This window comes from Anopheles maculipalpis, chromosome 2RL (genome assembly GCF_943734695.1).
Source record: "Anopheles maculipalpis chromosome 2RL, idAnoMacuDA_375_x, whole genome shotgun sequence".
NCBI lineage: Eukaryota > Metazoa > Arthropoda > Insecta > Diptera > Culicidae > Anopheles > Anopheles maculipalpis.
The window spans coordinates 29,767,395-29,781,309 of record NC_064871.1 but is presented as its reverse complement, the minus strand read 5'-3'; the positions used below and the strand labels follow the sequence as shown (position 1 = coordinate 29,781,309).

The 13,915-nt window shown below is 40.8% G+C and overlaps 2 protein-coding genes across 3 annotated transcripts in view; both read left to right on the top strand.

Moving 5' to 3' along the window:
* Positions 1-7,767, top strand: part of LOC126556729 (maternal protein pumilio-like) — a 139,768-nt gene extending 132,001 nt beyond the window's left edge. For both annotated transcript variants that reach the window (XM_050212197.1, XM_050212196.1), the window contains exons 9-12: positions 1,196-1,406; positions 5,171-6,334; positions 6,412-6,580; positions 7,200-7,767. In XM_050212197.1, the coding sequence (XP_050068154.1) occupies positions 1,196-1,406; positions 5,171-6,334; positions 6,412-6,580; positions 7,200-7,767 (2,112 nt within the window). The remainder of the gene's footprint in view (positions 1-1,195; positions 1,407-5,170; positions 6,335-6,411; positions 6,581-7,199) is intronic.
* The window catches only part of LOC126558017 (tryptophan--tRNA ligase, cytoplasmic), a 274,008-nt gene that overhangs the window by 51,462 nt on the left and 208,631 nt on the right, over positions 1-13,915 (top strand). The gene's annotated exons all lie outside the window — the stretch shown is intronic.

Below are 13,915 nucleotides of genomic sequence, written 5' to 3'. Positions count from 1 at the left end.
TGCTTTCAGAAAATCAACCCTAAATTGCTGGATCGGACCTCCGCTTCAAGCACTAGCGCACATTCTCAAGAACGTGCCCAAAGACCTGTCGTGATAGAGGAGGGTGGTCTGTGTGTATATTGATATATAGATAGTTCGTCGCTTCCGTTTTTCATGCTTCCAAAAATAAAAAGCATATGAGATTCTAACACACACCAAGCACGAACGTTAGAACATCCATGATGTGTGGTGAGGATCATGAAACATTAATTTTCTTATTTTCTGGTCCAGTGGCAGCGTGTGTGGTGCGGATGGTATCAGGATAATTATTACCTCCGAAAAGGTTACCAATGCTTTCCTTGCGGACAAGATTCGACACAAATTGACGACGCCATTGTTAGTTTTCGTGATTTTCTAAGCTCCCATTCGCACGTAAACAAAGTTGCTTTGCTCTCGATTAATGTTTTTCGTTGGATTAATGAATTGCTAATGGTAAAAGTAAACGAAATCGATAACAAGTTCTTTGTGTTAATGTTGGACCATTTGCCTTGATTAGTGTTCGTTCGTCACGCGCTTCGATTAGGGTTTCCGATTTACAAAACCTATGTAATTGATTTAAATATTTCGTGTCGCAAGACTATTTTTGACGATTGTCTAATTATTTGTTAAAAATTCTCCATATTTTTGTACTTAGTTTTTTACATTAATACATTTGTACACTCTTCTAAGTCTTGTACATACCTTTCGTGAATTTATTACTTTCCTTACACATAAGTGGACCAGCAAAAATGTACTATATATAAATGCTGCTTATCATAATTACTATTTCTAATGCATATGTAATACCAAATTGTATATTTTTCCTTTTCTTTTTTTTTCTCTCTCTCTTTCTCTTACCTTCATGTTTTTTTTTGTTTCTCGTTTATTAAATATGCGCGCCGTGTTTACATCGTTGTGTATGATTGTTTCTCTTCTACCTTTTTTCTGCAACATCTCGCAAACAACAAAACCTCCATGCGACAACCCTCGTTCCGTGTGTAACTTCTATCGCGTGTCTCTGTGTGTCTTGTGAATGTTTGTGTACAAAACAATAAAACAAAAATCCTGCTGCCGACACGCGACACAACGCACAACTAAAAAAAAAAAACTACTTCTTCCCTGTACAATAAACCAACAACGACACCTACCCAACATCGACTACGATCGCGTCATGCAGGTGATATCGGCCTATTACGACCAGAGCGGTTCGCTGGTGATGGGACCACGCACCGGAACACCGATGCGGCTCGTCAGTCCGGCCCCACCGGTTCTGGTACCGCCGGGTGCCGCCGGTCCACGGGCTCCCCAGGCGCCTCCGATCTATCCTCCGCAGCCACAGACCGCCCAGCAGAACGTCTACTCGGCCCAAAATGGATCCAACGTAGGAGGTATGTACATAAAAGAGAAAAAAACACTGCTGCGAGACAACCACTTATCCCATACACTGGGGATGTGTATTATGTTGATAGTTTATTGTGTAAAATTTAACACATTTACGCGGATATATTTTAAAACTGTTCTACTCTCCACTGTGTCGCTCTATTGCGACGATTTGTTGCGGTGTACATATGTTATATAGGGTGTATTTTCAAGACGACGACAACCAAGTCCTAAAAAAGGCGAGATATCCAATTTGTGTAATATTACTGTACTGATGATGTATATTTTGTAACACATACGTTAAAAAAAACATTTAGCAAATAACGTTTCGCATTGTAATGTCGATTGTGTTGATGTGAATGTATTTCCTCTGTGCTTGGATTAATTTTTCTATCTGTTGTTCTGTTCAATTTGTCAAATTTTCATTATCAAAGATCATCAGCATCATGAAAGCATAATATTTCCTATCGATCAGGCATGGAATGTAGGTCAGCAATGGAAAAGCACATAATGAACCTCCTTCGCTCTCGCTCTGTGTGTGCAGCTAACAGCACAATACCCACTGCAACAGAGCGTAGAGAAAGCAGAAACGTTGTTGTTGCTGCTCCAGGTATAGTCTTAACTTGCCTTCCCAACAGGTCCCATACACAATCGCTTTCCATCAATTGGAACACGGACCCGGTGGCCCTACCTGCTGTTCGCTTTCCCGTGTTGCAAAAGAAAATATGCGCTCGAGAATGAAGATCAAGTTTCTCCCAGTACAATTTTCCATCAATCAGGTTTGATTGCAACCTATCATTAGGTTTGCTGGCCCAGCCACTCCTGACGATGAATCTAGGGAGTGAAAATTGTTGACTGTGAAAAAACTGTGAAGCTCTTTAACGCTTACATGTCGCGTCCGAGACACGTTTGTGGTACCAGATAGATAGCAGATCAAGTTGCAGTCATTGGTGGTGGTGTAATTTAAAAAAAAAAAATAGTGGAATTATATCTCTTCTACTTTGAGAGTTGAATGGACGATACACACAATCATTGTGAAGTCGTGAAGATACAATCTCCAGTGAAGAGAGATAGTTTGTTGTGAGGTTGTAGATATGTCTATCTCTGGCAGGTGCTACTGAGGAATGAAGTGTCGATGCTACACTGTTGTACACGTCGCTGGAAAATCTAAATCATTGTCTGCAGCATTAAACCAATTATTAGTTGGAGCTGCATTTTTTCCTTTCTTGTACCACCTTGACATTGGTTGAAGTTCACAGAGCAAGAGTGTGAATCCAAATTACCTACATACATCAGGTAGTTGAGTGTGCCAAACCTTCCCTTCCCATGGTGATATCGTTGAGCATTAATTGTATTTCATTATGTTTACGAATGTGGTTTAAATCAAAATAAGATGGATGGTGATCTTCAAAATGATGAGTCCTCCACCAGTACGTTGAGGCTGATAATGATACTGTAGAAGATATCTGTCATCTAGAATGACACGATTAAACGCTCCAAAAGCATTCTTTTTTCTACTGGCAAGTTAGGATAATAATAACTTACCCTGGATTTTCTTCGGTTTCTCTCGCAATTCCAACCGAATTGCTTCGTATGACGAGGAAATGCCTAGTGCAAATTGAATTGAAGTTACGTTGAATGTTTTTGTCTGCTATAGAAGGTTAGTCATGTTATGCAAAGTGATAAAAATTACCAAATTGTATCTGTGGTTTACACATCTGGCTAATCTAATTCGCATTACATCAAACCATACTGTGATTGATCTTTGTGGTTTCATTTGTTCTCTCGCTGTTTGCAGGATAAAACAACTTATGGAAAAGCAAACAATAGCAGACAAAAGGCATCGAACTGGAAAAATCTTTACCAGGCTTACCTGTGATTACACAAATCTTTCGCCGACGAGTGAGGTTTGGTTTTCGCATTGACAGGCTCCATCGCGTTCGTTCGGAGCGATTCTTTCGAGCATGAAAATTTCCCAGCAAATCACCCCCTGAGGGTCGTACAATTTCCCGCACCAACTATCCCTTACAAAACTGTCACTGTCAATTGTCTCTGCTTCGAGTAGCTTAGCTTGAGCTTCAGATTGGGATATGGTGGTAAGTTCCCGCTTTGAGTGACAGCATTTTCTTTCCGGCTTTCTGAACTAAACACCATCACAAAGAAGTGTGACGGTTGGTATCGTAAGTCGAAACCGCAAGTTGTCGCTTATTGTCGATTGCATAAAATCGATTAACGGTTTTCGGTTCAGTTCGGTTTGGTGGAGCTGGTGCAACCAACTTCATGTTGGAAAAACCTGGAACTGGAACGCATATTATGTACTGTGAGCACACGAGACCACCACCACCCACCTAGGTAATCATCGTGACGAAATTGGTGCTTTAAGAAGCAGCTCGGATTGACCGCAACCTAATCGGTTCCGGTTACTGTAAGAGGGAAGTTTGCTTTCTTTCTTTTCCCGGTTCGAATTTTTGGGAACACACCCAGGCTTTCAGGAAGGATTTGTTAAATGTTTCCACTTCGTCGAAGCATTATGTGCGCTGGCTGATCTGATGAAAAGCGAGACATAATTGATCGGCTTTCCGTGGGGTGGAAAGAATGACTGGAGAGTAATTTATTCGATGTTTTTTTCAATTGTGTTGAGACAGGAAGTGTCAATTTCTTTGCACGACACGTGCTTCAATGTTAGTTTTGGACTGATACGAAAGCATAATTCTGCTTCAAATAGAAATGCAATTAAACACAAGTTGTCTTGCTCTGTTAATTGTTCTTTTCACGGAACATCTTCAAGTGTTCACTTACATACAGTTTCCGAGAAGAACTAGTAAGCTCTCTCTGGATTCCGCCCAAGATAAAGTGGGCAATTCTGTGGTAAAACTAGATCCTGTCGATAGAATCGATGACTGAAGGGCTATATAAACTTATTAATGCTTCAGCAATGACAACAATTCAATAGTTTTGTTTTAAGCTCTACCTTTAAGTTGTCCACTTTATCCTGGACAGAGTCCATAAATTTACTTTTTTATCTGAAAACCCTGTACAGGTAGTTTTGTCCATAAAGAGAAAAGCTTCTAGGTCTGTCGTAGACCAGTACCTAATAGCGTATAGATACACAACTTATCATTGTGTTAGTGTTCAGCAATCTCCTACTATGGGCTTGAGTTATCACCAACTACTCAAGGATTGTAGCATTATATTTTAAATTCTTAGATCCAATGTTAAAAACAGAACAATTGAAAATTTCTATGGTAATTGGTATTTGTCGTGTTATTTTAAATTTAATTGCACTTGTTAAAAGAAAGTGTCGAACGTTGTTTTATTCTTGAGTCTCTGATCCTTAACACAGACGCTTCTGCACAACCACTGACTTTGCATTGTAACGTCCACAGACACAAAAGAGAGATTGTGTGAGTGACGACAGTACAGTATCCTTCAATGAGCTACTCTGCTGGCCCACTACCACACAGAAATCATTGTGTATTAGTGTACAATACCAGTGCCAGCGTATGACATTACCTGTATTTGGTTAGTTCGTTGACCAATACAAACATCATACACTCCGCATGAACAGATGAGAGTATAATAGTTTTAGTGTTCCGCGCAGCGTAATCCGATAAAGAAGTGTAACAACAGGATAGAAGGAACGGGCTCCTTACTGTCCTTCTAATCTAAAATAATAACATATAAAGTAAACTTTTTAGCGCTTTGATTGCTGATGAATATTTTTCAACCACTAATCCACAACTCCTCATCCCTTTGCTTTGTCAAAATCCAGGACTCGGTGCCTTGAACTCATCATCCCTGACCACGCGTCGGGATTCGTTTGATCGCAACACATCGGCCTTCAGTCCCTCGCTGGACTACACCTCGGGTGCCTCGACCAACACGATGGCGATGAATGCGGCCGCAGCCGTCGCTGCCAGTGCTGCTGCACGCAAGTGGCCTGTCGGTGCTGGAAACTACAGCGGTCTCGGTACGGTTGCCGCCGCCTCCGGTAGCCCGCTAGGACCATCGCTCACACCACCACCCGTATCCGGGCTCGGTGCCCTTGTGACAAGCCGTGCACCCGGTGCCGAGACTAAGTTCCGACAGGTAAATCCTGGCCTCGTGCCCGGTATCTCGACTGCCAACGCTGCCATGTTTGGGTCGAACAATTGTGCCGCACAGGCCATTCTGTCACGGCTTTCCAGTGCAGTGGCACGTCCTACCGCTGCACCAGCAGCTGCTCCCGCAGTACCAGGAGCCGCACCAGGTCTTGACCGGCCGCCGGGTCGTTCTCGTCTGCTAGAAGACTTCCGCAATCAACGCTACCCGAACCTGCAGCTGCGCGATCTCACCAATCACATTGTGGAGTTTTCGCAGGATCAGCACGGATCGCGCTTCATTCAGCAGAAGCTGGAGCGAGCGATCAGTGTCGAGAAGCAGCTCGTGTTCAACGAAATACTGGGCGCAGCGTACAGTCTCATGACGGACGTGTTTGGCAATTATGTCATCCAGAAGTTCTTCGAGTTTGGTTCACCGGAACAGAAGCAGGCACTTGCCCAGCAGGTTAAGGGGCACGTACTACCGTTAGCGCTACAGATGTATGGTTGTCGCGTCATACAGAAGGCACTGGAAAGCATTCCGGCGGACCAGCAGCAGGAGATTGTCCGTGAACTGGATGGGCACGTGCTGAAGTGCGTGAAGGATCAGAATGGCAACCATGTGGTGCAGAAGTGCATTGAATGTGTCGATCCGGTAGCGTTACAGTTCATCATTGACGCATTCCGCAATCAGGTGTATTCGCTCAGTACACATCCGTACGGGTGTCGGGTGATTCAGCGGATACTGGAACACTGTACGCCCGAGCAGACGGCACCGATACTGGCCGAGCTGCACGCCAACACGGAGCAGCTGATCCAGGATCAGTACGGAAACTATGTCATCCAGCATGTGTTGGGTAGGTAGAGAAATTAACGGCAAATGTGCAAATTTGTGCACGATGATATGAATGGTCATTTATTTGATAACTTTCAGAACATGGAAAGCCGGAAGATAAATCTGCACTGATTTCGAGCGTGCGTGGAAAGGTGCTGACACTCTCGCAGCACAAGTTCGCCTCGAATGTGGTAGAAAAGTGTGTTACGCATGCTACACGTGCCGAGCGTGCACTTCTGATAGAGGAAGTGTGTTCATTCAACGATGCGTAAGTATATATTCCCCATTCTCAAAATTTGAACTAAAGAGTAAAAAAGGGTCACAGGTTGCACGGGACCCATGTGCATGCATGCTTGTGTGGAAATGCGGTACATAAACACAGTAGTTTATGAACATGATGCGTAGGACATAAAATATTATTGATTTAAGTCGTTATTTAAGTGAGGGAAGGAAGTAAAAAATATTATTTAGTATCAGAAAAGCAATTTAAAGTAGTAAATTAATTTCTAAATAAGTTTTACATGCCTTTTCAATCATTCAAACGAACTCGTTCATATAATAATGTAAATTACTCTTTGTTGAGACATACTTTGGATTTTAATGGTTCAATTTACAAATTAATGTAATACTTAAACATGATTTCAGTAAAAAGTACATTTTCTTACTCTAACTACATATATTAAAACTAGGTAATACAAAATGTTTTGGTTTTTATCAGACGTTAGTTTTGATATAATTTATATGTCCTTTTTAGTCATGTTCATAATGCACTGTGCACTTCCCTGCAAGCTCGTGGATCTTTTTTACTCTTAAGCTAAAATTTGTAATGGTCCTAATTAAAATTGTACGTTCATATTTTGATAATACTTTTGCCTTTTTCCTTCCAGCGGACTGCACGTCATGATGAAGGATCAGTACGCGAACTACGTGGTACAGAAGATGATTGACGTGTCGGAACCGACGCAGCGTAAAGTGCTGCTGCACAAGATACGGCCCCATATGAATTCGTTGAAAAAGTATACCTACGGCAAACATATAATCGCCAAGCTGGACAAATTTTCGCTCAAGACTCCAAACTCACTTGCCGGTAACGGTGGTGCCGCCGGTGGAGCTGGAAACTCTGCCGCTAGTGCTGCCGCTGGGGCAAATGCGAATGGTACGACCGGTGGTCCCGTAACTGGTAACGGTACCGGTAGCAATGGTACCGTCAATGGTACCACCGGCGAGCTCACTGCCAATGGTCCTACGAACGGAGCCGGTGTCAATAACGCAGGTAATGCTAACAACAATGGTGCCGGTGCATCGCCAACCGCTGGCACAGCCGGATCCGGTGCCGGCAGTAATGGTAACCCGGCAGTTGTCGGTGTCCCAGCAAGCAGCGGTGGTGTTACCGGCAGCAATGGCACAAATGCTGGTCTGCGCCCGATCGGACCTCCAACCAATGGAGTAATGTAAGGGTTAGGCGTACGATCAAGATGTGTAGCAGTGGTAGTAGTTGTGGTGGGAATGTAAGGACTAGATAAAATGTAAATAGATATTTGTTTGCTATTTTCGAATATTTAGCAAAGCAGACAAACACAAACACACTCTCACACACACTCAGCCTCCCCTTTGAGGATAATAGGGCCAATTTTTTTGAGGCCGCTTTTTCTATACGTTATACACCAGCAATGGAAAACGCCTAGCGAACCATTATAGGAAAAGGAAAAGAAGAATCCAATGCGATTTTTTATTTCGCTTTCGAACGAACGTCGCGAACGTGAAGCTTCTGAGAATGCTAGGCGCAATGTTTATATATTTGTTAACTTTATTTTGCGTATCATTTGTTTGTGTTTTGTGTACATTTTTATCTTGTGTATGGGATGTTTTTCGATCTCATTCGATTCTAGAAAATGCAAACGAAATAATAACGGAGCAAATTAATTAGACGATGATCAGAGGGCGGCGGAAGCTCCAAACTGCTGCTCTATTAGAAAGCTTCTGCGTGAAAGGGAAAGGTCACGAATAGATCAAAAAAGCATAAAAACACATCCGCATCTGGTTTAATTATGAATGGCCTTAAATGGTAAGATATTATACCGTTTAGTGGAATGATTTATTTTGCTATTATGAAAGGATTTAGAAAAAAACATAGCAGAACCATATTTATGTTAGGAGAAAATGAAACCGTGTAAAATGGGGCGTGTCCCTTGTACGTGTTTAGCTTTTATGTATGCAATGTTTGTTCGTTTTTTTTTTATAATGTGAATATTGTGTTTGTTAGCAGCGACAGCAGCAGTTCTTGAACATAAAACATAACGCGTTAAATAAACGCCTTCGTTTTTTGGTAGGGTAAAAAGTGAACACAAACACAGACAGACAGGCACACGTAAACGTAATATGTATACACACATTCTCGCGAATTAATTAGCGATCTAGTAGAGTGATCATATAGAGCTGTATACATTTATATAAGAAACAGGTAGGAAACAGCCACCGGTGAAGAAGTGTAGTACGTGGTGGTGAGAGTGTGGCGTCTGTAAACCAACGGAGCTTACTATTTGTTGTGTGGTGTAAGTGTTGCGCTACCACCAGGAAAGGGGTAGATGCATTAAATTATCGAATAAAGCACAGCCAAACAAGAACACAGCTGCCGGGATTCGGACCGATTAGAAGCCAAACCCGAACGTGTTGTACGAATATGTTGAGCAGCAGCTTTTTGTGCTACAAAAATATGAAGAATTAAGATCTGTATTCTTCTACGTTGCGCTTCAACAGCGCATATCTGAGACATTTTTCGACAGTCGGATCAATAACTGGTGATGCTCGGGCACGGGAGAATAAAACGAAATCCCAAGAGAAAATCACGTGGAAGGGTTTAACCATTTAAGCAACAGTTTTTTGGAGTGCCCCGGGACGTTTGATGTTAGTAAAGTTTTTAAAATATGTACGATTCGATTCGAGTGAGTACAGTGAATAAGTCGTAGTTAAATGTAGCGATTTAGCCGAAGCTAAAGAGGGAGAGAGCAGTGCATCGTTTTAGTTTCTAATTAATTACTAGGAAGAAGCTGGCATAGGGATCATTTTTTCAATGAAAATTTAGGGAAAAACCACACACACAGTACAGTACACATCCAGAGACATTGCAGACGTGAATGTTTTCAAATTGAAACCTATAATTCAATCCGAGTATATGCATAACAACGGATTGTACGCGGCTTTTCTCGCCAAAACCGTACTCTGTCTGCTAATCTTTTTTCTCGGTAGACTGCATGTGTTACATCTCTCGGATTGGCGTCTGTTAGAATTAATGTAGTACCAGTTTTTTTTATGTAAGACTCAGCATCGTAGCATAGGACAGTCGAGCGAATAGTTTACTCTGCCATCCTTCCCACTGGTGGTGTGTGATGTCGTTTAGTTTTAGGTTTGCGTAGCGTTCGATCAGCAGCTCCACACATCCGTGGAGAAGGTTACACATTTTTCCAACTACCAATCTATCCGCTATCGGGGAGGGTGAAAAATAGCGTCTTAATTTCAGTTACGCGGACTCCTACATCCGTTTTTCTCACACTCACACTCTGTAGCGGTAGGAAGCTCTTTTTCTCAACTTATCCAATCGAAACCTACTTGAAATGTATCAATTAACGCCACAATATATAAGCTCTGCTGCTATTTTAATTATTTTTCTAAAATACAATAGAATTTTTGATCGATCCATAATAGATTTACACGAACAAATCGTACATAACATAGAGCCAACGTGTGCTGTAAATGTTGCATCGTCGTATGTGTATCGTTCGTAGTCACAACTCACCACACGGGATCATACCGCGTAATAGGAGCCTGGTTCCTCTGGTATTATTAGACAAGGAAGAGCCAAAAGCAACTATGAATGACGAGCTGAACCGATTTGGGAAGATCATAAAACGCGTACGTTTGATACGAAACACCGCTCCCCATTTTACCGATACTGCTACTTTTAAGGGTCATCAGCAGCGTGTTAGTCCTAGCACTCAGCGTTTGTAGTAGTACATAATTAACGACTAACAAATAATGTTACACGCGAAAAGAAACTCACGCACACACAGCGTGCAACAGTGGTGGTGTGCATGGAACAGGGTTTAAAGGGGAATCGTCGGATTTGTCCATGACTGGAGTATGCAAATTTTAACCGAATTTGATCGATGAACAGTAGTGACGAAAGATGTCGTTTATAATATGTGTGTGCGTGTTTTTGTTTTTTTTTTTTATAAAATATGCTGAAAATGGCATGAAATATGGCACAGAGAAAGGTAAAAAGGAACAAATTCATCGTGAATGGGGATGCACAACGTTCACGACGAGTTTCAAAGCAGTCGAAATACCATCCCATTTAGATACGAACGAAATTTAATCAGTTTATATGTCTCTTTTATTAGTTATCTGGATATAACTTATTTAACTTACTTATGTGCTTTTTTTCTAAGCCTAAACACGTCAAAACATTCTTTGAATGATGCTAGCATTATTACATTTATTTTCATTAACCTTCAAATATCGTATAAAATTAGTAAAATTATGTATCTGTTTGACGACAAAAACAACTCATGGTTTAGTTAGAAAGATTTTTGGATTTATTATCACACCCTGATTTAAGGGCTGGTTTTAGGCCCTGTTGATGTTGGTGATGTGTGTGTGTGTGTGCGTGCCGTGCGGAATAAAATCTCTAATTAGACATTTAATGTGTGCACATTGATTGGATGAATGGCGGTGGAGCACCAGCAGCAACACCAGCACCGTACTTGAGATGGGTGGTTTTTTAAATGTTGCTTTATAAATGCAAACTAGAAATACCTATACATACATGGAAACACACACACACACACACGTATATTAATATTTGTACTATGTTAAATCAATTATGAAATGATTGAAGAAGAAAGAAAAAAAAACATTGCGTGTGTTGGCTAATAGCAATTTGTCTCTCACGATCACATCATATAAATATATATATATACATATATACATATATACATATAAATATTCCTCATAATGGATAGACTTTCTTAGAGAACGATTTTCTAGACTTTAATATATAAAAAAGAGAGAACAGTTTGTGAGAAGAAAACAAAAACAGAAACCTGCCTCACACAGAGAGTGGCAGTAAAAAAAAAGGTTACAAAACATTCAACATGAATAGAGAAGAATGGGGGAAAAACATTACTCGATTAAAAGCAAAAAAAGAAAAGAAAATAGAAAATAAGACCATTTGAGTTACTGGACATAAAACATGGCTTCACTATCACTATAAGAACGTGATTAGAGCATGAAATTTGTGAATTTATTAATTTCCAAACTTTCGGTTTTTCTCTCGCATCCGTTCATTATACATCATTAGACAGCTTCTGAGTTGTATGTGAGACGATGCAGTGTAATAGAATCGTTTTGGAATGAAAAAAAAAACGCAATCCCCTTTCCTCCCTCTGTGTGTACTACAAATGATCCAGTTGTGTATATCGCTGTACAAAATTTACATAGTTATTTTATACTACTTGTAACCCCGCGTTTTTCAATACACACAGGCAGATACATCCTTTATAACGGCGAATAGAACGAATACAAAATTAAATCTCTTGTTATCTCACACCCATTTCACAGAAAAGGAAAAGAAGAAAAAAATCATTATCTAAACAATAGATGAAAAAAAAACAAAAACAAAAGCAAACTGATCTCTCACGCAAGTATATAACACACCGCTGTGTGCGTGTTTGTATATCGGTAAATGAAAACGACGATGAGAGCAGCGTTGTAAACTCTTGAAATTTTAAACCAATTTATCAGAAACTAATAAGAAAAAGCCGATGGAGAAGCCGATGGAGTAGAGAACTCGTAAAAAAAAAAACAAAAGCATTTTGAATAGTGTTTGATTGTACATTAGAATTCTTAGATACAAATGAACAAAACTAAACAAACAAACAAACAAAAAAATCAAGCTGTAGAAATCCTTCGTAAATATTATACTAATGTATTGCAAACATGCCGTTCTATGTGACGAACCATTGATATAGCGATGGAAAGGTTAGTTTTATGTGAAAGTGAGTGTGTGAGTGCGTGACTTAATGCAAAGTGTCCTACTGCGCGCACGCGCGCGTCTGTTTGTGTGCTACTAATAATAACTATTAAAAACCACCAGCATCAGCATTAAACGTTATACCAGCAATTCCCAAAACAAAAGGGGAAGAAAAAAGACCTCACAAAAATGATAAAGTATGTGCGCGCGCGTGTATGTGTGTGTGTATGGGTGCGAGCGCGCTTGTATGTATAAAATACTCTGTACAAACCACCAACAACAAAGAAAAAATCGAAACACCAGCAACAGCAGTGAAGAAGCATCAAACACTACTAAACAGCGGTTAAAAAGCGATCAAGCGAAAATAGTGGTCAAACATGTAAATACATCAATATTTCACACTAGACAGAAACACATAACTATGCAGAACTATAACATCCAGAGAAAATGTCGAGTTGATGATACTAGGAGATCCACCCAGCGAAATCCACACTAAATAGGGCAGCGCTGAAGATGTATAAAAACAAAACGAACACCACCTTTAAAAGCATCCTTTTAAGAACGACGATGATATCAGCTGGTTCACACATTCTCATGGACACACACACGCACGCACGCACACACATTGAAGTTGTAATCATGTGTAAAACTACGCTGTAAATTTAGAAGAACCCACAGGGACTGAAATGTGTACATTTACAGCACCGAGAGCGGAACTTGTTTGGGCGCTCGCGATCACGAGATCAGTTGTAGGGGTAGCAGCAGTGTAGTTGTGCACAGGTCTCTCAGGTTAGATTTGTTTTCTCTATAATGAGGGAAGCGAGTGGAATGGTCACGTTGCTGCAAGCTCACCGTGCGCATCTTTTGAAGACTTGAAGAGTATGATGGATGCGTGACCGCGAGCTAAAGCTTGCCGAAGGGAAGTTGCGGTAGGTGAGACGGTAGGGTGGGGGGGAGGGCAGGAATTGGGAACCACAAAAAGACCGTGTACACTTACGCGGGGCAGTAATAGTAGAGGGACGTTGTACAAAAAGAAAACAAAAGGATGTAAGTTTTTTTGTGTTATAAAATTCAACTAACAAATAGCAACAAGTTTCGCAGTAAAATCACGGGAGACGACATATTTCTTCTGAACACCTTGGAACTTCCTGTGATCCTTACGCTGACCAACTGGACACAGTGTCGCATTTGTCGCCCAAAAAAAAAAAATGTACGGTTTTTTTTTTTTTTTTTGTTGTAAGAATCAATCTCAAGAAAGGTGGACATACCCAGAGACACAGCGAGAGGGAGCTGTGTGGATGTTCCGAATTGTTTTATAATTGTAAATTTTCACGAGGGGCACATGAGGGTGTAAAAGACAAAGGGAGCCTTTTCTTTGCTTTCTATTAAAATTGTTTTAATCTATCAGAATAGGAGGAAACTCGAACCTGAAAGGGAAGGAAATTTTTTCGTGTACAGAAATTGTTAACTCCATTAAAAAAAAATAATCTACGACAACAGCGTACATAAATCGGAAGAAAAACACACACACATCCACGCACATAAAGGCATACAAAGACGCGCACGCGGAAACAC